At 54.8% G+C, this 21,514-nt stretch overlaps 2 protein-coding genes across 2 annotated transcripts; both read right to left on the bottom strand.

Annotated features, from left to right (window-relative positions):
- Nucleotides 1–2,811: 2,811 nt before the first annotated feature.
- Nucleotides 2,812–9,618, bottom strand: HAPLN4 (hyaluronan and proteoglycan link protein 4). The gene is made up of 5 exons (XM_004277499.3): nt 9,462–9,618; nt 8,331–8,451; nt 7,690–8,052; nt 5,773–6,105; nt 2,812–5,382 (listed from the first exon to the last, which is right to left on the bottom strand). Exons 1-5 carry the CDS (start codon nt 9,462–9,464, stop codon nt 4,991–4,993), a joined length of 1,212 nt encoding a protein of 403 aa, XP_004277547.1. The 5' UTR covers nt 9,465–9,618; the 3' UTR covers nt 2,812–4,990.
- A 1,111-nt stretch (nt 9,619–10,729) lies between these two features.
- On the bottom strand, nt 10,730–21,464 carry TM6SF2 (transmembrane 6 superfamily member 2). The gene is made up of 10 exons (XM_004277498.4): nt 18,885–21,464; nt 17,160–17,263; nt 16,655–16,752; nt 16,482–16,585; nt 15,996–16,078; nt 15,229–15,353; nt 14,945–15,046; nt 14,522–14,614; nt 13,749–13,868; nt 10,730–11,217 (listed from the first exon to the last, which is right to left on the bottom strand). The coding sequence occupies exons 1-10, from the start codon at nt 18,977–18,979 to the stop codon at nt 11,011–11,013; spliced, it is 1,131 nt and encodes a 376-aa protein (XP_004277546.1). The 5' UTR covers nt 18,980–21,464; the 3' UTR covers nt 10,730–11,010.
- Between the last annotated feature and the right edge of the window lie 50 nt (nt 21,465–21,514).

Raw genomic sequence — 21,514 nt, 5'->3', positions numbered from 1 at the left:
TACACAAATAAGGACATATAAATAAAAGGGAATAAACGAATAAATCTCACAAGAGAGGGGCCTTGCATATTTCAATGATGACAATGTACCTGAACTGAGAATGATTTATGATTTACTCAGCTTCCTGCATCTAAAGTCAAAGTGGAGGATAGTCAGCTTCATATAACAGGTGAATTGCAAGTGACAACCACAATGAGATATTATTTTTCACCTATCAGGTTGGCTAAGGTAACAAGTGATAACACATGATGCTACTGAGGACATATGGAAATAGGTAGGTACATCTGTTACTGATGGGCTATAAATTGGCCTCACCTCTAAGAAGAGTTGGAGATCACTAACAAAACGGCAAGTTTTGACCCCTTGATCAAACAATTCCTGCTATCATCCTCCAGTTATACTTGCACTTATGTGATGACCATGGTACTTATTACTAACAGCAAAATATGGGAAACAATGTAAATGTCCACCATTAGGAGACTGATTACAAAGATTATGGTGCATCCAAACAGGGACTACTTTGCCAAACTTCAAAAGAATGCTGGTTGGGCTTCCCTGGTGGCGCAGTGGTTGAGAGTCCGCCTGTCGATGCAGGGGACACGGGTTTGTGCCCCGGTCCGGGAAGATCCCACATGCCGCGGAGCGGCTGGGCCCGTGAGCCATGGCCGCTGAGCCTGCGCGTCCGGAGCCTGTGCTCCGCAATGGGAGAGGCCACAACAGTGAGAGGCCCGCATAACGCAAAAAAAAAAAAAAAAAAAAGAATGCTGGTGGGGGAAGGGGGCGGATTTTTACATGCTGAAGGAAACCAGTCCCCAAATATATTGTTAAATAAGAATTACTTCATAAGTGTATATGAGGGCTTCCCTAGTGGCGCAGTGGTTGAGAATCCACCTGCCAATGCAGGAGACACGGGTTCGAGCCCTGGTCCGGGAAGATCTCGCATGCCACGGAGCAACTAAGCCTGTGCGCCACAACTACTGAGCCTGCGCTCTAGAGACCGCAAGCCACAACTACTGAAGCCCGTGCACCTAGAGCCCACGCTCCCCAACAAGAGAAGCCACCGCAATGAGAAGCCCGCGCACCGCAACAAGAGTAGCCCCCGCTCACCACAACTAGAGAAAAGCCCGAGCGCAGCAACGAAGACCCAATGCAGCCAAAATTAGATAAATAAATTTATAAAATAAAGTATATATGGCACACAAATGTTCATAGCAGCATTATTGACAATAGCCAAAAGTTAATGGACATTTGGAAACAACCCAAATGTCCATTAACTGATAAAAGAAAATGTGATATATATACATATATGTGAACATTATTCAGCCATAAATATTATACTGAGTGAGAGAAGCTAGACACAAAAGGACACATACTGTAGGATTCCACTTATACCAAACGTCAGGACGAGGCAAATCCACAGAGATGGGAAGCAGATGAACAGTTTTCAGGGCACGGAGTGGGGAGGGAGGAATGGAGAGTGATTGCTGAATGAGTAGGAGATTTTCTTTGGGGTGATGAAAATGATAGGGGTGATGGTTGGACAACACTGGGAATGTACTAAATGCCACTAAATTGAAGACTTTAAAATGTTTACAATGGTGAATTTCATATTATGTGAAGTTTTACAACATAAAAAATATATGTGGCATATTTTCATTTGTGTAGAAGTGGGGGGAAAACAACATATGCATGTTTGATTGAATGAATATAAAACATCTTTTGAAGGACATGTAAGAAATTTTAGATGTCTCTGAGAAGTGCACTCGGTGCTGGAAGACAGGAGTGAGACATTTTTCTGAATAACTAGCTTCAGGAGTGGCTCTACCCTGGTTGCCATCCTTAGGTCTCCTCCAGGTGGACCCTCAAAGACCTGCAATCCAACAGTGCAGAGACCCAGCAGAAAGAGGGTTCCCTTGGTCCTATTGGTCCGTCAAAATCCCAGGCAGTCTCATTGGTCTGCCTGGGTCCATGTCCACCCCTGGACCAATTAGGGTTGCCCAGGAAGATGAGCCACAGCCGTCATTGCCCAGTGGAGTCAGCCCCTCTGACTCACAGAATGAGAGGAGGGAAACTTACATACCCGAGGCAAAATCAGGATGCTGGAACCCATGGAAGGGAGAAAGGATGTCAGCAGGGAAAAGGCGGGATGAAAGAAATCTCATGCACTCATCTCCAGAAAAATGCCCCTACCATTCCTCTAGTCAAGGAAGCTAAGGCACAGCTGGAGCCCAAGGCAGTCTAACCAAGGGACTGGACCCTGACTTCAGATGAGTGGTTGGAATCTCTAAGAGTTCTGTCCCATCTGACATTGAAGCATGAGCAGTTAACGACCACCCCGCTTCTACAACCATATCAGACATTTACACTTTTTTCCTCTTCTCCCTTTCTTTGTATGCCCGAAACGAAACTTTCAATACTCCTCGGCCCACACTCTCCCTACCCCCACCTCCACACCCACCCCAGGGAAAATTTGCAACTTCTCTGCCTTCCTGATGCAGGAACTCAACACCCAGTTTCACACACTTCATTCCCAGGGGACTGGGAGGAATCGCTGGCTTGGTTAGTGACCCAATTAGGACAGGGCTGAGAAGGGCCAGACCCATGGGAGGTGGCTCGAGAGACAGAGTGAGGGAACGACGGTGGGGGGGGGAAGGGAGGGGAGAGAGATTGGGGACAGGGAATGGTCCTGAGGAATGAGAGGAGACGCTTCCCAACTGAATCATCACCAAGCACCCCCAGCTGAAAAACATTTTGTCCACGAAAGTGCATTTTTGAAGTAACTACCCACGAGCTGTCTCATTTTCTCATTCATCAAAAAAAAAAAATTTATTGAGCCCCTGCTGTACACTTCGCACTCACTGGGATCTTAGAACAGCCTTGATACAGAGGAGGAAATAGGATCCGGGGTTTTGTCACTTGGTCATAGAGGCAGGATTCGAACCCAGGCACACCTGGTTCCAAAACCCACAGATGGGTTTCCTGGAGATGGATGTGACAATATGGAGGGCTCCAGGAGGGACCCCAGTGCCACTCCAGGCAAGACCTCGAAACTGGGGTCTCCAAAAGCTGGGGTGGCCTTGTTCATGGACAGTCTCCCTGAGCTAGCTGTTAACACTGGGGAGTTTGGTCCTGACTTCTTAGCACAAATTACCCTTTAGAACATGGAGCTCAGAGAGGATTTTGAGGTTTAAAGACAATTCAACCTCTCCTGGACCTCTAAGAAGGAAAATGTGGGGGGAGGGAGGTTAGAAAAGGAGAGAGGAACTCAGTGAGAATGGGGATGTGGTCTCAGAGAGGAAGCGGGAGCCTACTGCTTGCATAGCACAAAGGGTAGGGGCACGCCAGAGCCTCAGTTTGTTCATCTGGGTGCTGCAAGGGTGTCTCGTGAACAGCTGTTGTCTGGGATATAGTTAGCGTGCAAAGGGAGGATATCCAGCAGCTCCAGAAGTCCACCTGGGTCTGAGATGCTGTCTGGAGCTGGGCCCATCTGGTGAAGGGGCAGCCATTAAGCCCTATGGGGCACATAGTTCGGGCCCATGGTAAGAAGTTCCTGAGAACTGGGAAGTCAGTTGTCCTGGGGACGACGTTGACAGTCTCTATGGTGACAGTTTGGAGGGGCGGGCCCTACCGACAAGGGAAAGCCTAGGGGGACAGGTGTTCTGTTACCTCAGACACCGGAGTGTGGTCTCCATGGCAACAGCTGCCGGGGGCGGGGGGGTGGGTCCAAGCCGCTTGGGGGCGGAGCTTGGAGGGTAGCAAGGAGCTGGGGCACCCCGCGGAAAGGAACAGCCTGTTTCCATGGTGAGAGCTGGAGAACCGAATGTTGGGTCACTCTCAGGACAGTTAGGGGAGGGGGTGGTCTCCACGGCTGTTGGTCAGGGTGAGGACAGTGGGAGTGAAGTTGTAGGTCTCAGGGGTGAATGTGGGTGAGATAGTAAACGTGCGGTGTCCATGGTTACAGCTGGAGGAGGGAGGTACTAACTCCATGGGTGTGACTGATGAAGGAAGGGCTGTGTGACTCTAGGTGACAGGTAGAAGCTGGGCTGGTCGCCTTGGTAACAATGGGAAGTGGGGCAGCTTCTCTCTGTAGTGAATGACATAGATTTTATGGGTCTCTGGGCCTGGGAGATGGTCTCTTAGGCGACAGCCAGGAAAGGGGCCGTCAGGTGAAGACGAATTTGCTCCCTCAGAGAGATACCTAAGGGATGGGCCACGGCTGCCAGTAATGCGAGCCAGCTGGGGCGTGTCAATCTGTCTTAACAGTGACAGACAACGGTGGTGTCCCCTGAAACTGGAGGGGTGGAGCTGTTCTCCACAGTGACCTGGGGACACGACCTGTTACTATGGAAACTGGGGGACTCGTGGGAGAAGGGGGGAGAATGGGAGTAACCAATCTCCAGGTCACCCTAGAGGAGAGGACAGGAGCCCACAGTCTTCATGTGACCATGGTGGCATGGTCAACTGACGAACTCTGAGGTTTCTGGTTTCTCTACAGGTGATAGGGAGGAGGGTTCAGTGTCCCGGTGACCTTAGGGGACCAGTCTTCAGTCTCCAGGGAGATGCATAGGACGTGTGCCCAGTCTCCTGATAATCCCGGGGGTCCAGCCTCCAGGCGACCTTGGGGGTAGTTCCAGAAGACCTCGCGAGACGTTTCCAGTGTTCAGGAGACCTCGGGTTCTGTTGGTCTCCAGTGGTTCTCAGAGGGTGTGCCCTGTCTCCTGGAGAAAGTTGGGAGAGGAGAGGAATCCACTGTCCAGGAGAGGCGGGGCTTGGTCGATTTCCAGGGGACTCCAGGGGACTTGGCTTCCGGGACTGGCCAGACTCTGGGGACCTCAGAGGGTGTGGCCAGGGTTTAAGGACCGCAGGAGGCCTGGTCAACTTTCAGGGCACCGCAGGGTGCATGGCCAGTCTCCAGGGGTGTGGTCCATCTCCAAGTGGCCGTAGGGCACTCGGCCAGCCGCCAAGCGCCCCAGTGGTCCACGGCCCGGACCTAGACGCGCAGCGGGGTCCAGGCGGCGGGGTCTCGCGCACCTCCAGCCCACCCGCCGCCTCCGGCCCAGCCCCAGCCCCAGCCACCAGGTGCGGGGTCCGGTGCCCCAGGCGCGCGGTAGCAATAGACGCCGAAGAGGCGGCGCGTGGCGTCAGGAAAGCCGAGGCTGCGCACACCTGGCCGGCGGCCGCCGCAGCGCGCGCGCGGGTTCACGATGGGGTAGCGTGCGCTCCCGTCCGCCAGCCAGCCTGCGGTGCAGCGGTCCAGCAGCTGCAGCTTCCACGCAGCGAACAACTGCCCCACCTTGGCCACGGCCGCTCCGCGCGCCGCGCAGGCGCGCGCTGCTCCCGCGAAGGGCACGGGCCGCAGCGGCTTCAGGAAGAACACGCGGCCTGCAGGGGGGTGGGGAGGAGTGGTTAGGGCCGCTCTTGGGACCCGGCTTCCTCGGGATTCAGAACACCCTCTCGCTTGCAGCCTAGGACCTCAGCCTCAGGGCTCAGATACACCCCCTCCCCTGAAGCCCGGGACCACAGCCTCGGCTAGAGCAGTGCTGGTGCCAGGCGATGTTTGATTTCCGTGCCTAGGCAGTACTAGGGAAGGGATCTCCTGGTTCGGACCCCCGAGGGCGGGTGTGGAGAGGAAGGACAGGGAGGGAGACCTGGGCGGAGTGGTAAAGACTCTGAGAGGGAGGGGTACCTGTGTGTGGGTGGGGTCTCATACGCGGGGCGGGGCCCGGGCCAGCGGAGGGCAGGACCATCCTCCCAGGGGTGGAGCCTACGCACCCGGGAGGTTGGATGTGAAGCAGAAGGCGTCGTAGAGTTCCTCGGCGTTCTGGCGGTAGCCGTAGTTGCGCACACCCCCCGAGGCTCCGCCGCCAGCCCCGGCGCTCCCGGCCCCGCCCAGGCCGCCGCAGGGCTCCCGGGGCTGGCTCACCGGGTACTGCACCGAGCCGTCGCGCAGCCAACCCGCGTTGCACCAGTCCAGGCCGTCGCGCCAGGCCGCGTGCAGCTGCTCAGCCGACGCCAAGATGCCGTCCTGTTCAGCGCACGCGCGTTGCGCCTCCGTGAAGGTCAGCTTGTAGCGGCCTCCACGCGGGTGGTAAGGGAAGACTACGCCTGAGAGGATACACGAGGGTCAGCTCGGACCCGCCAACTCTCACCCACCTACCTGACATCTGTGGTGCCGTGTGACTCTTCAACCTAGACCTTTCAGGCCATCCCTCACTATGGCCTCAGAGCTGACCATGCCTTTCCCCAGTTCACACCCCTCATACTCGCTGTGCCTTAAGCTTACGATTCACTTGACCCTCCCCCTTGACATACTTAATCACGTCCACCTCCTTTCCACCACTGGAGACCTTTGTTCATGTTCTTTCCACCTTTCCACCTGTCGAACTACTATGCATCCTTCAAAACCCAGCTCCCACAACCCTCCTCCATTCAGTTCTACGTGCTTCTGACATTCTTCCAGCATTGGGACCTTCCTTCTTGTCAAATCCTGAGCCCACAAAACTGACTCCCTCACACTGGGAGCCCACGAAAGTTTGACCCGGGGCAAAGACCTCTTTGATCTCCAGCATTGTCCAGGACAATTCCCTTTGGTTTCCCTTCTACCTTCAGTTCTTATAACTCGTCCCTCATCAGAATCACAGTCATCTCAGCTCACTAGCGTTCTGTGTGTCTGTGTTTGTGGGCTGGACCTTGGGGGTGCAGGTGCAGATGCTTCTCTCAGCAGATGCAGGAAGGATCAAACAGCAGCCGGAGAGAAGAGCTGGAGCCTGACGGACTAGAGTTCCAGTCCTGGCTCTGCCACTCACTGGTATGTGCCCTGGTCAAGGCTCTAACCTCTCTGAGCCAGTTGCCCCTCTGTGAGTAATACCATCTCCCTCAGGGTTTGGGGGAAAATTAAATGAAAGCTCAGCTTCAGCCAAGCTCCTGGCACATAGAAAACATCCAATAAAGGAGAGCTGCTTCAGTTATTGTTGTTGTTTTTCGCTATTGTTGGGGAGTTCAGCAAGTGAGGGCTCTGAAATCTCCCTAGCATCTTCTGAGGTGGAGTGAAGAAGGCAAACCACATGGGAGGGAATTCTTCAGAGAGAAACCCTACTTCCCAGCTCCACAGTCAGCCAATCAGAGCATCCCATCTCCCAGGCACAGTGATTGGCCCATGGATAGGCAAATGACTCAAGCTGGGCCAATGAAGGACAACTCTGGAACTCTAGCTAGCACTCCTAGGAAATCAATTGCCAAGCTGGGAGGGTGGAAGCCTGGCACTACTTTTTGGTTCCATCAGGGGAAACTTGTCCAAGGAAAGCCCACCCAGGGAAACAGAGCTGAAGGAAGGATTTCTGACATGATGTGAATGCCTGGATCTCACTGTGCCTGGATCCTACCAAAGGGTTTCCCGTTGTCTTCACTATTGACATTTTGGACTGGATTATTCTTTGCTGTGGGGAGACTGTCCTGTGTGTTGTGGGCTGTTTACAGCATCCCTGGTCTCTACCCGCTATATCACCACAACCTACTTCTAGATCTTGCCAATATCCCCGGGTAGCGAAATCACCCCAGATCAGAACCATTATCCTACCCCACCAAGGCGCTGAATTCCTTCAGGCCAACTTGATTTGATTTCTGTCCTTTGCAATACCCTCCTCTCTTCTCCCTTAGAAATGAGCCTCATCCTGCCCACAGGCTAGTCACCTTCCAGGTCCAGCTTGACCATGCCAGTGTCATCCTCCAGCTCGTTGGTGACCTCGCACTCATAGCGCCCATAATCCTGCAGCGTGACGTTTCGGAGAACCAGGGAGGCATCCCCGGGCCCATCGCCCTGCAGCTCAGCCCGCCCGCGGTAGCTGCCAAAGGCTCGGTGCTGGGCACCCAGTGCCACGAAGACATCGGCAAAGGCCAGCGGGTCCACCACCTTGGTCCACTTGAGGCGGATGCTGTCGTGGCCGTGGGCGGCTGCCTCGTAGTGGTAGCGGCAGGGCAGGACGATGGTGCCACCCCGGTGGCTGACCACCTGTCCCGGCGCTGTCTGCACCACCACCGAGCCCGACTCCCCTTCTATGGGCAACCAAAGAGGGTTAAGAAGAGGTTCTAGGGGCGGGGCAGGGGAACCTGGGGAGGGGGACCCAGGGAAAGGGATGTGGGAAGAAAACTTGGGTGCGGATCAGGAGATCAGAAGGGTAAAGGGGCTCCATAAGGGGACTAGGGAGGGGGGCGGGGACTGTGGCCATCAGGACCGCCCAGCACCCTCCGTCCTCCCCGCTCCATGCACCCTGGTGATCCTACTTGGCCACGGTTTCTGCGGGGCAAGATCCGCTTCCACGGCCCTGACTCACCCAGCACGTGCACGACCTTCTTCCGGCCGTGCTCCGCTTCCGCGGCGCCGGTGAGCAGCAGGACTCCCCATGCAGCTGCCCAGAGCGCCCCGCGACCGAGGGCCGCCGCCGGAGCACACACCTGGGGGCACAGTGCGCTCAGTGCAGCCTCCTGGCCTTTGTCTTTCAGAAGACTAACTCCCTGGCCTTCCTTTCCCGCAGCGAGGACTTCTTACATGCCCAGGTCCCCAGCCCAGCCAGGATCCCAGAGGATTCCCCCAAGGAGAAGGCTAGCAGACCCTCCCACCCACAGACCCTCCCACTCTCCCAGGATCTCACACACTTGCCCTTGGGCAAAGCGCATGCCCCTGGACTCACTCTCCCTTAGTTCTGCACGGGCAACCCACCTGACCCCCTGACCCCAACACCAGAGCCTCGGAACTCCGCACCTTTCTCTCTTTCTTTTCTGGCCCAGGCCAAGGATTGGGGAGGAGGGAGGAGGGAGGAGGGAGGAGGGGCTGGAGCAGCGGCAGCAGCAAGGTTATCAGTGCGCCAGGAGACTGCAGCAAACCCGTGCAGGTGGGGGTGGTAGAGGCAGAGAGGGGGAGACACACAGAAAGAAGGCGAGAACGGGGAAAGAGACTGAGACAGAGAGAAAGGCAGGGAGAGATGGAGACAGAAGGAAAGTGTCACAGACAGAGGAAGGAAAGATGGAGAGGGACAGAGATACAAAGGGAGAGAGAGAAGAGAGTGCCAGAGGGAGACACGGAGAAGAGTAAGGAAAGATGGAGAGAGACAGAGATAGAGAGGGAGAGACAGAGACTGAAAGAGAGAAAGGAGAGAGAGCAACAGGGAAAGAGACACAAAGATAGAGGGAGATGGGGGGGGTAGGGAAAGACAGAGAGACTCAGAGAGAGGGAGAGTAAAGGGACCCCCCCAAAAAGGGAGAGAAAAGTAGGGAGAGACATAGAATAAGAGAAGGAGAAGCAGAGAGGGAGAGAGTGGGAGGGAAAGAGATACAGGTGAGAGACAGAGAGATGGGAGAGATGAGAAGGAGAGAGGGACTGAAGAGAGAAACACTGAGGGTTGTAGATCAGAGACACAGAGACAGAATCCCAGAGAAGGACCTACCGAACCCACAGCCCCACTCACCATTCTGCCGGTGCGGCCCCCGACCAGCGGCCCCTATGTGCCGGGACTGCGCTCCCTGCACACGCAGGAAGGACTGGGCAGGTCCCTGCAGGCGGCGCAATCCCGGCGTCTGCCTGCAAGGGGAGGAGGGAGGTGGACGGGGGGGGGGCGTTAAAGGGGACGTGGTGGCGCCTGCTGGGGGAGAGGTGATGATGGGCACAGACGGAGGAAGGACTGCCCTGAACAGTGAGTTCAGAGCCAGGTACCAGCCTCCCTGCTGGCTGACTTTGGGCCACCGGAGGAAACTTTCTGGGTCTCAGTTTAACGCTCTTTAAAATGGAGGAGGGGGGAGCCTGATGATGCCCTGCGTGGGCAGGGGGGCTGAGTAACCTGGGAAAGGGGCTTGGCTTGCACGCCTCAGTTTTCCCATCTGTCACTGGGTGACCATCAAAGGGTCCTGGGCCCCAGCAGCCAAAGGGTGCTCACTCTGCGGGATGCATGCCCTACAACAATCATACACTCTGCAGAGGGACTCTGCCCCTCACTCTATGCCTCAGTTTCCACATCTGAGATATGGAGTGCTGGGTCTTTCGTGAAGATCTAATGGCTAGACATAGGTGCCTAATAAGTGTTGGTAAGGGCAGGGAGCAGGGGGATCAACCCCCTGACCCAGAGTGGTCTGGGCAGGAGTTACCCCTGAACCTGAACCTGCACTCAAGTTCAAAACTCAAACCAGGAGGCAATGAGCCCTTCTCCCAGCTTCTTGGCTGCCTCCCCAGCTTCAGTTTCCCCCAAATATAAGCCCGTCAGACAGCAGAGGCAGGTTTATGGGGTCTGTGGTTGAAGGGGCTGGGGCTCGTTGCCTAACTCAGCTGCATCCAGGAGGCGTGACTTGGGACCAGGACGTTCACCTCCTGCAGGCTCAGTTTCCCCATCTGGAATATGCGGTGAGATCCAGCATGTAGCATGTGAGGTTAGCCATTGGCCTGGTATATGGTAGGTGCTTAATAACTGTGCCACACTGTTAGTTATTATAATTTATTGGTGGAGCTTAGACTTTGGACCCTTCTCTCCTGCTTGTGCCCTCAGGCAGGTCTCTGGTCCTCTTTGAGCCTCAGTTTTCCCTACCTGGAAGATGGGGCTGGGCACACCAACCAGAGGTAACTTCTGCTGTCCGGCACCTCCAGCTCCTGATGACTATTCTGGCAGTGATGAGTGGGCCCCCGTGGGTTCGGAGGAGAGGGTCCCTTGCCCCTGCCCCCGAAACACTCAGAGCAACATTTTATGCGTCAAAAGGAATTTTACTGAAAGGATCCATGGGGGGGATGATGGATAAATTCCAGGAGGGTGCCAGTGTGGAGTTTGGGTGAGGTGACAGCTGAGCATGGCCGTGGCCTTCTCTGCTGGAACACCTGGACCTTGGGCCCCCCCATCCCACCCTGAAATCACCATAGCCAGGACTGAAGTCACCCAGAGACACACCTCCTGCCTCTAAAAAACCCAACCCCCCCTTCCAGGGGCAGGGCCAGCTGGGTATGTAAACAGGATCTTGGGGAGTCCCACAGCCCCCTCAGTGCTGCTTCTCATGGTGGGCTGGGGGGCCAGGAAGCGGGCGTAGGAAGAAGGCAGGGCTCCACAGGCAGCGGTAGGCCAGCAAGTGAGGCCCCAGAGCATACAGTAGGTTGCACACGAAGAAGCTGGCCCAGGCATCCTCAGGCACACGGTAGGTGAAGGGCGTGCGCAGGTGCATGGAAGCACCCATGTGTGAGAACTGTGCCTGGTGGCCAAAAAGGGAGGATGGATGTCACAGACCAGGAGAGAACAAGTCCCAGCGTCACCAGCATCCCACCCTGGGTAGCTCAAAATATCCCCATCTCTATCTCACTGGCTCTGCTGACCTACCTGTCTCCCCTCTTCAATCCATCTGTCTCTAAATATCCCTGTCCCCACATGTCCTGTCTATCCTCGTCCATCTATCTGTAAGTCTCTCCCCAGCTGCCTAACTAGAACGATCTTCAGGGTCTGCTGGACCCTGAACCCTATTTCTCTGCCCTGAGTCCAGCTCCTTCCCCTGGTCTTCCCCACCCCAGGCAGCCTCGATACAAATCCTCTCAATTCTACCCCTAATCGATAAAATAATAATATATCTAATGGATGTCCCCCTGGTCCCACTGCCCTGGCCAGGACCCAGCCTTTATCACTTCCCATCAGAAACCCAGAAACATGCCCCCAGCTCTGACTGGGCCCTCCACTGCTCAGACACCTTCTACAGCTCCCCATTGTTCTCAGCACAAGCCCCCAAGCCCAGAGTTCAAAGCCCTTAGCATCTAGCTGTCAATTTATCTTGTCTCTGCCTTTACTCACGTTATGGGACTCTAAATCACTGTCCCCCTCTGTGCATATCCTTATGCTGTTACCATTCCTGGAATGCCCTTCCCTGCCTGAAGAACTCATACCCATCCATCAAAGCCTATGCCCCCGGGGGTGTGTGTGATGAATTGGGAGATTGGGATTGACATTTATACACTAATATGTACAAAATGGATAACTAATAAGAACTTACTGTATAAAAAAATAAATAAAATAAAATTCAAAACAAAAAGTAATATCTTTCCAGAGCTCAAAAAAAAAAAAAAAAGAAACATTTATTTGAAAAAAAAAGAAATGGAAAATTACAAAAGAGGTAAGTAGAAAAATTACTGAAAATGGTTTGGCAAGGTGGGTTAGACAATGTACATTTTGTGGTTTGGCAGGATCACATTTTCTTGAGCAAAGACTCAGCATGAGGGCTGGGGTCATCTTTATGGACACAAACTACAACCTAGTTCAAGTGGAAGTCAAATTGAAGTTTGGTCAACTCTCTTAGCACAGTGTTAGCCAAGCCCTTTTTTTTTTTTTTTTTTTGCGGTACGCGGGCCTCTCGCTGTTGTGGCCTCTCCCGTTCCGGAGCACAGGCTCCAGACGCGCAGGCTCAGCGGCCATGGCTCACGGGCCCAGCCGCTCCGCGGCATGTGGGATCTTCCCGGACCGGGGCACGAACCCGCGTCCCGTGCATCGGCAGGCGGACTCTCAACCACTGCGCCACCAGGGAAGCCCAGCCAAACCCTTTTTTCTGTATAGGGGTTTAGAGTTCAGAAACCTCATGAAACCCAAAACATTCCTTCATGGAAATTTTCTTTGCTTCAGAAATTCTGAACAGTCCTAACTGGCTTGCTACTTAAAACTATGCAAAAAGTAAAATCTATGTTTAAAAGGAGTACAGAAATTTTCTACATAAAGCCTTGAATATGCTTGAATGACTATTCTCCCTTAATAATAACCCTTTATAATTAGATAGTAATACACAAAATGAAAACAGAGAGTAGGATGATAGCTGGGGCTCAGCAAGATCAATCCAGTCCTTCCGGTTTACAATGTTAGAAGATTTCCCTCCTCCTGAAATAAGGTTTCCAATTTCTTGAACTTGTCAAGTTAGATACGTCCAACTTCTTTAATACCTCGGATACTGAGTATCATTGAGTATCATAAGGAGAAACATATAATTTTCAGATTCTTCCTTCACATCACATAGAAAAATAAATTACAGATGGAATAAAGAGGCAAATATTGTGTGTAAGAATTTTTAAAGCCTATGCATGAGAAAGCTTTTGAAATAGCAAAAATATCTCCAAAGCTTGACTTTAAACGTTGGTAATCAGAGCCTTCGGACTCAGAACACAGCTTCCAAAGCAAAATAGAGAGAAGAAAGAAACCAAGTTAAGAGTAGTTCTTCTGCCTTTAAAGAGCTGGATGGAAATGAGACGTTCTTAGCAATTTTGATAGATGGCTGAGATTTTTATAGCACTCTTCTGTACAACAAAATTATTTTTGACAGTCATCGTTAATGAAACAACTAATAATAATAACAATGATAATAATATCCAGAAGAGAAATAGACAATGAGTATTTTCTTTTATTGTACTTTGAATATACAATCATGCCGCAACAAAGTAAAAAATAAATAGTAAAGTACAATAGAGAGAAAAAAAAAAAGCCTATGCCCCCTTTTCTAAGAAATCTGTCCCCTCTGGAATCCCTCTCAGACTCTCTACCTCCCTCTATTCAGTTCTAACCTCATGGGGTTTGGGGTGCCTGTGTCTGGCTCTTTCTCCCCCACACTAGGGAATCCTGGGGTACTGAGCTGGGGGTGGAGCCTGTCAGGGGCCTAGTATCACCCTGCTCAGGGTGAGCACAAAAGCAATTGATGAGCAGGCAGAAACTTTCTTCCCTACGCACTGGCCCACCCCACCCCATTCCACCCCACCTCACCTGGCCAATGGCTCCAGCAAATACCAAGGTCCAGTCAGGCAGCCAGGAGCAGCCAGGAAAGATGAGGGCATAGATGGCCAGGCCATAGAAGGGCAGCACGTAGAACATATTCACCAGCATCTGGGGGGCACACAGCTGATGGATTGAGCGGCTGCCCCAGTTGAGTCTCCTGATACCCCTCAGGTGGTGGACCCAAGGAGAATCTGGCCAGCCTCAGACCCCACCCAAGACAGGGGCTCTCTGCACATCCTACCCTGTGCAAATTGCTCCTTTATTTCCCTTGGGTTTCCCCACCCATCCCACTCCCACACACTGAGCCCACCCACCTTACTCCAGAAATAGCATGTGACCCTGGCCTGGCCAATCAGAACACCATAATAATCAGCTATGAGCATGTGATTTAAACTTGGCCAATCAGAGCCTGCCTGAGACTTATATTTAAGCTGAGGAATTAAGGGCTCACACTCCTCTGTGGTGGCTAAGCAGAAAGAATGGAAGCCTAGAGCTACCCAAGGCTGTCTCTGCCATACCACAAAGGCACTACCCGGGAGTGGAGCACATGTAAAGAAAACACAGTCTAGAGACAGAGCTATCCTTGAGCTCCTGGATCCAGCCATACCTGAAGAGAATGTCTATACTTTTTTGGTAGGACAATAAATTCCATTGGTGCTTCCACCAGTTTGACTTGTGTTTTTGGCACCTGCTTCAAAGGGGCCCAGTAGATCCCTAACCACGGCAGGACTGTGGCCCTCTCCTCCCATCTGCCCTCTCACCTGCACCTTCGGATAGGCCACGGGGTCCCTCAGGTATGGCTCATACTGATAGATGTAGACGAAGCAGGCATCCATGGGGCAGTCAAGCACCACCTGGGGCCCACAGACAAACCAACAGCCTCAAATATCCCTCCCAGAAGAAGCCTTCCCCAGCCTCCCAGGAGAGGCCCATACCCCTGGCTCTGGCCTGCCCCAGCTTTGGTTCTCTCCTCTGGCTGAGAATCCACAGATATTTGAGCCAGGGAGAAGGCTACAGGGAATGGGGCTTTGTGATGGAACACTCAGGTCAGACTCGCTGAACTTCCCTGGATGATCAGATGGGAGAGCAGTGGCCTTTTTGCACTGGATAATGAAGATAAAGGAGGGAGGGATGGGCTGGGGACGGGGAGTTGGAGGCAGGTAGGCTGGCCAGTGCAGACTCACCAGGCCCCGAAAGAGGGTGAAGAACGCAGCAAAGATGAGGTAGATGATGAGGGCCAGGTCAACTGGGCGCCGCAGAAGGCCCTTTCTTTGTTCCTCCTCCACCTGCCCCATGAGAAACAGCATGAGAAGTCTGGTATCCAACAGGCACTCAATGAAGCCTCATCCCTTCTTCCCTAATGACCAAGGAGATCTTTCCAAGGAGATAACGTCTTTGACCAGAAGCAACTCAAATGGGGGACATTCAGGCATTTGGCACAAGGCCTATCTGGGGGCAAGGGACTCACCATGTTGGGAGTGCAGCAGCTTGGTGCCTGGGTCTGGTTGAAGACCCTCAAGCCAGCCCAGCAGGGGACCAGCAAGTAGGGGATGGTGAGGAAAAAGGAAGGCCTGATCTCTGAGTTGTATTTGCCTGCCATGGTAGGAGAGACAGGGTGTCACGCAGCGAGGATCCCCCAGGCCCGGCCGGACCCTTTAGCTGGGCCATGTCAGAGCACCTGGCTGGAAGTTGTGATTCACAAATGCCATCCTAGCTCAGCCCTAACACCTCTGACTCCCGAGTGCCCATAAGATGATGTCCATGCTCCTCAGCCTGGCCTGCCTCAATTTACCTTCTGGACATGGCTCTTACACTTCAGCTGTTCTTTGCTCCCCCTAGAAACACCCTGGATATTCCTCTTGCACAGCCATCCCCACATCCCTGGCTGCCTTCTCTGCTCCGCCTCCTAAGACCTACCTACAAAGGTTTCACTCTGCCCTCTGGATCCACCTTAAAATTCCCTTCTTGTGTCAAGAGCATTCTGGGCCAAGCCCCTGTGGTCAGGAACCAGCTAGCTGGGGAGGAAATGGAATGTGCTTCCGCTCCTCCAAGAGGAAAATGGGGGGGAGGTGGGGAAAGGCTGCTGGCTTAGGCTCTGAATGGAGAGGCATGTGGTGGGGAGGAGGTTGCCCTCTGCAGACATTGGAGAGGATATGCAGGATCCACTAGGAACTTCCAGACACAGGGCAGTGACCCAGCCCAGGGAGACAGGACTCCTCAAAGCCAAGTCCTTACCAAGGATGTTTCCTGGGAGGAACACCAGGATGCTCATGACGAAGGATCCCAGCCAGTAGAGTGCAAGGTTCCGGTACCTCTTCCTGGGCAGGGGATGGAGGGGTGACCAGTAGATCCCTGTCCCCCAGTCTCAGAGCCCCCGACAGGGTCCAGAGACCAATCTGGGAACCCCAGCTCTGGATCCCTTCAGTGTCACCCAGAACAGAAGGGACAACAGGAAGTTGAATGAGGGAATGAACAGTCAGATGCTCTGTCCAAGGACAGTGGTGTCTGCCCAGGCACAGGGTGGTAGAGAAGAGAACCGACCATCACTGACACCTGTGATGTTCCCTGGATCCTTCTCCTGGCCACTCCTGTCTAGAGCCCTAGAGAGGCTTCCTGATTTCCCCTACAGATACTTCTGGCTTCATCCTGACCTGGGACCTCCCACCTAAGGACTCCACCTCCTTCCCAGGGTCCAGGTGCCACGCTGCCCACCCCACGCACCTTTTACGGATGGCACCAGCCATGGCCAGGTAGAGGAGGTAGTGAACAGTGCCATCCCAGTAGCAGATGAAGACCCCGTGTGCCGTGCGCAGGTACGGCTCACCCTACAGGGGCAGGGGCAGGGCTCAGACGGGCAGTAGGGCTGCGGGCATCCCAGACAGCTCCCTACATACCTCCTTGGTGTAGAACGCCATGAAGCTCCCCATGTAGCCATCTTCCTCGAGAGCGATAAGGAGGTCCACCACGGAGGTGAAAGAGAAGACCGCAAACACTACGGGGAGAGTAGCAGGGCATGGGCAGGGTGTGGGTGGGGCACAGACCACGTGTGGGCGGGACCTGAGACTGCAGGTCGGTGACCGGCCACCCAGTTTCTGGGCAAAGCCTCTGCACAAACCTGCTCCCAGGCCCCACCCCACAAGTCACATGACCCACAGCCCACCTCAGAGGGAGGCACAGTCCCTGCCTTTAGGGGTCCCCAGGCTGATGGGAAAGGCACTGTCCCTGCACTCAGGAGTCCCAAGTCAGAAGGGGGAGGCCCCTTGAGGTTCCCCAATCAGTAGGGGTTCTCCAGTCTCTGAGGTTCTCCAGTCTGATGAAGGCCCTTCAAGGGCTGCCAGTCTGATGGAGGAGGCCCTTGCCCAGACAGTTCTCTTCCCTAAGACCCTCCCACCAACTCACCGGCATAGAGTGGGTCATAGTAGATGTCACTTCGGGACAAGCTGTATATAGCCAAGAAGAGCAGACCCAGGATCAGGGCGCTCATCCACACCACCCCCAGGGGGCTGTGGAGAGGAAAACCAAGTCAGGGAGGCCAGGCTCATTCTGAGGTCCTGCCCCACCCTAGGGCAAGAGCAGACTCCAGGAAGCTCCAGGTGAGGAGGCTGAAGCATCTGTCCATCCAGGAAAGCCATTCCCCGAAACTCCCCTTTCCTAGCACCAGGCTCTTGCCCCAGCTGTTTCCCTCTTCTGGAAACTCCTTCCAAAAGTCTCCTTTCCACTTGGCAAACTCCTACTCATCCTTCATGGCCCATCTACATTGCTCCTCCTCCAGGGAAGCCCTCCCTGACTCCTCAGAAAGGATCATTGCCTGACTTGGGCCAGGCATAGAGAGAGCATCTGTCAACACTTCTGACTATATGATTTATCCAGTCACTTGCTGATGTGTGTGACAGTTTGCTTGCTCTGTCATTCAACAGCTCCAAGACCCTCTGTGGCCAGTCCCAGTGCCCACACCTGCCAGAGGGTCTCTAGTGCTCAGCTCTGTACACCTCATGGTCTGAAGCTCCTGACTCCTCAGGTAAAGTGCAAATATTTCCATCAACTCCACCCCACCCCTGCCCTGATCTGTTCCCATCAACCTGATAAGGCAAGTCAACCAGCTGCAGAGATAACAGAAGCCAGGTCTCTGGGCAGCCCCCAACTCTTGGCAAACCAAGGCCAAGGGTGGGAGGGTGGGAGACATATCCAAGGTCACACATTCCCCCCCACACTCTCTCCAGGCCCCAACCTTCTCCTGAACCCCTCTAACCCCATTCCTAGCCCCATCTAACCAACATGACAATTATAGTAATCACATGAGACCACACCAGCATCTTGGCACACAATTTGTAATCCCAAACTGTAACTATGGGATGAGCTCTAGAATTATGTTCATTACACAGGGAAGAAACTGAGGCTCCCGGGGCAACCTGTCTCACTCAGGGTCCAGGAGGATGGAGCCAGGAATTTGTACCCAAGGAACCAACTCCACAGTCAAGACTCCCTCTACCCCATGTCTTGGGTTGCACTGGGTTTGGGAGTGTGAGGGGCTTGTGGTTGCCTGGTACCCAGTAGCTGGATCCACAGGGTTGAGGCCTAGGGTTAGGAGATAGGGACAGGGGAGGTCGAGGTATGTAGGGGAAACTGAGGCTAGGGACAGGGTGGGCCAGCCCTGAAGAGAAGAAAGTCCCAGGTCTGAGACAGGCAATGGAGTGACAGTCTGGTAGGGGTGGTGCAGCAGAGCGTGTGTGTGGCAAGAGCCGGGTCACTGGGGCATTATCTGGGGCAATACTTTGACCCTTGGGGACTCTGGAAACTGTGCTGGGCACATCCCTGGGAAAACACCAGAAACCCTCCAAAACCCTGCCTTGTTAGGGGCTCTGCTTCTCAAAGTCCCTCCTCCCCAGGCCCCAAACGTCCCAGGAGCGCCCCCAGCTCCACCACACAGCTCCGGGCCTGCTGGAAGGCGATTTCCGGTCGGAGGTTGCGGGGGTTCTTCTGACCCAGCCCCTGTCCTCGCGGGCCGGAGCGGCGCGGGGCCGCTGGGCTCGGGGGAGCCCGCGCATCCTCCATCCCGCCCCCTCCACACCCCAGCCCAGCCCCGCAGCCCCCGAGGAAGCCGCCCCGGCCCCTCCCCGCACGCACTACGAGAGCGCCGAGACGTGGTTGAGCGCGTAGGACAACGGGAGAGCGCCCAGCGACAGAACTGCGACCTTGCCCGCCAGCGGCGGGATGTCCATAGCGGCGGTGCCGGGACCCCGGCTTGGTTTCTGCGCGGCGGTGCCTCTGGGCGCGGAGCTGCCAGGGACCCAGCCCGGCTCGGCCCCGCCTTGCGCAAAGGTCGCCCCCGCGCTGTGACTGCCCTGCGAGGCCCCTCCCTCTCGCAGTGGCCCCACCCCGCCTTGATAGCCTCGCCGGACTCTGCGCTGTCCCCAGTGGCAGTCCCCGTCGCCCAACCGGTTTCCCTCTCTACTAATGCTAGAATACGATGCCTCAGGATGCTTCCGCTTCTGCGTCCTGGAGGCCACTTCGGTCTAAGGGAATTCGTTCCCCGGACCTCGTTCTGCACTTCTTTCTTCACCCTAAGGCACAGGCATCCTAGCCTCGACCTCGACCCCGAAGGGGGACCCTTTTAACTCTTCACATTCCGCAGACCTCCCTCCAGCCCAGGATCAAGTGGGCATTGTATGTGCGCGCTGACAGAGGAACCTCATCCGCTTGGGTGCAGAGCTCCCTTCAGTGCCCTTAGATTTGAGTTTTCATGCGGTGGCCACAGACAAATTTAAATGTGTCCAGGTGTGAAGTTTTAACTGGTCCCGGGGGCCAACTCAAGGCAGACGGTCAGGGACCAGGGTTGGGGACACCTTGAAGGACTCCATGATTCTCTGCTGTGTTCCTTCCGTGTAGCCTGAACCCCTGCTCATGTGGGCGAGGTCCAAGGGATGGGGTCCAAGGGGTGGCTGAGATTATAAAGTGGGGATGGAGTCAGTTTGGTGAGGAGTTTCGTAATGGTGCTCCCGGCAGGAAAAAATAGCTCAGGCTTGGGGATGAGCTGCAGAAAGGAAGCACTGAAGGCTGGGGTTGGTGGTGGGGTCATGGAGCAAGGTGGGGTGGGCTTGGGAGCGTTCTGAACAGCCTGCAGGAGGCTGGGCTCCATTCGGGGGCATATGTAAGGGGGCAGGGCTGGACCAGGGAGGGGGCTGCAGGGTGGAGAATTAGGAGGCAACTTTTTGTCAACCCCTCCAAGGAGCCTCGGACTCTTGCCCACGTGGTACTTGTGGGTGCAGGAAACAGGGTGAGCGGTGCCCACCTGTTTCCTGCCCTAGGGGGCCCAGTTTTTTTTTCTGGCCGTGCCATGTGGCTTGCGCGACCTTAGTTCCAGGGATTGAACCTGGGCCACAGCACTGGAACACCAGGGAATCCCCTGGGGGGAAATTCTAACCCTCACATCCCCGCAACTCCCACCAGGCCCAGCCCCCGCCTTCTCCATGGGGCAGTTGGGTCCCATCTCTGAGCCTGGGTGACAAGATGATCTTCTGGCCACTGACCTGAGAGCCTCCTTCCCCAGGTGCCTGTTGCTCATGTGTGAAGCTCAGGTTTCTCTGGGCTGATCTGAACCTCCAGCCTCATTTCTTGACTTTTCTCAATTCTTGTGGTGCCAATATGCTACATGCCTCTCTCCTATCTGCAATATGGACCCTCTCGTATTTCCTCACCCCTTAAAGCAGGCCCCAGTGTCCCCTCCTCCAGGGAGGTCTCCCTGCCACTCCAGCCCCACTTCTCCCCCTGGAGGGCCAGGGGTGTCTGGTGCAGCTCTGTCTACGGGTCTGGCCTCGCATCCTGTATCTGGGAGATACCTGCACACCCACACAGCATTTGGAAGCCTCCTCTTCCAACTGTCCCCGTGGCTGGGGCTAAAGTCCGTGGTCTGAGTCTGGCGAGCCTTCTGGTCACTGAGAATTAAATGGAGGGGTGACCTTGACTTAGTGAGGTGTTTGGGACCGAGGCCCAGGGTCCCCATCACTGGGACCTCTGGCTGCCCAGACCTATACGCTTGTGCTCAGGACTCTGGCTCCCCAGGGCAGGCTCCACCACACCCCCTTGCCCTGCCCTGGGCACAGCGTCCATGGTGGGGAAACAGGGTAGTACGTGTCATGCCAGCCAGGGGTTTGCTGCTGAGACTTCCAGACCCTGAACTCCCTCACTGAGACACCCCCCAGGCCACCTCCACCATAGTTCCCACTTCCTCTTTATGGCATTTATCAGTCTCAGATTGTGTTAGAGGTTAATGGCCACAGCCCCAGCAGACTGTGGGTGCCCAGGGGGAAATCCCATCCATGTGATTCACAGTCAGTGCTCAGTGTTTGCTGAATGACTGTGTGAACTGCAGGCTGGCCCAGGAGCCTGACGCCAGCTTGAGTCCTCAGACCCCATAAGCTCACAGGGGTTGAGCAGGACCTACTGGGTACCTGTATGAGGCAGGGGGATGAGAGGTAGGGGCTCCTCAGTTTGCCAGGCCCTGATACTCCAAGCATGGCTCACAGATTTCCGAGACCCTGCCCAATCTGCTCACTCAGCAGCTGCAATTGCACAAGATCCCCAGGTGGTTTCTGCACAAGTGTGACGCACAGGCGCTGGAGACGTGGCAAGCTCTCCTTGGTCTGGGCTACCCACTAGCCTCCCCTCCTCCAGGAGGCGTGTGATGTCTTAGTACGGTGTATCCGTCCATGAAGCTGTCCCCCAAAGGCACGAGCCCTAGGGACTCGTGTGTCCAC

This window comes from Orcinus orca, chromosome 3 (genome assembly GCF_937001465.1).
Source record: "Orcinus orca chromosome 3, mOrcOrc1.1, whole genome shotgun sequence".
NCBI classification, from domain to species: domain Eukaryota; kingdom Metazoa; phylum Chordata; class Mammalia; order Artiodactyla; family Delphinidae; genus Orcinus; species Orcinus orca.
Note: the sequence above shows the minus strand (reverse complement) of the source record. Positions and strands in the feature narration are given on the sequence as shown.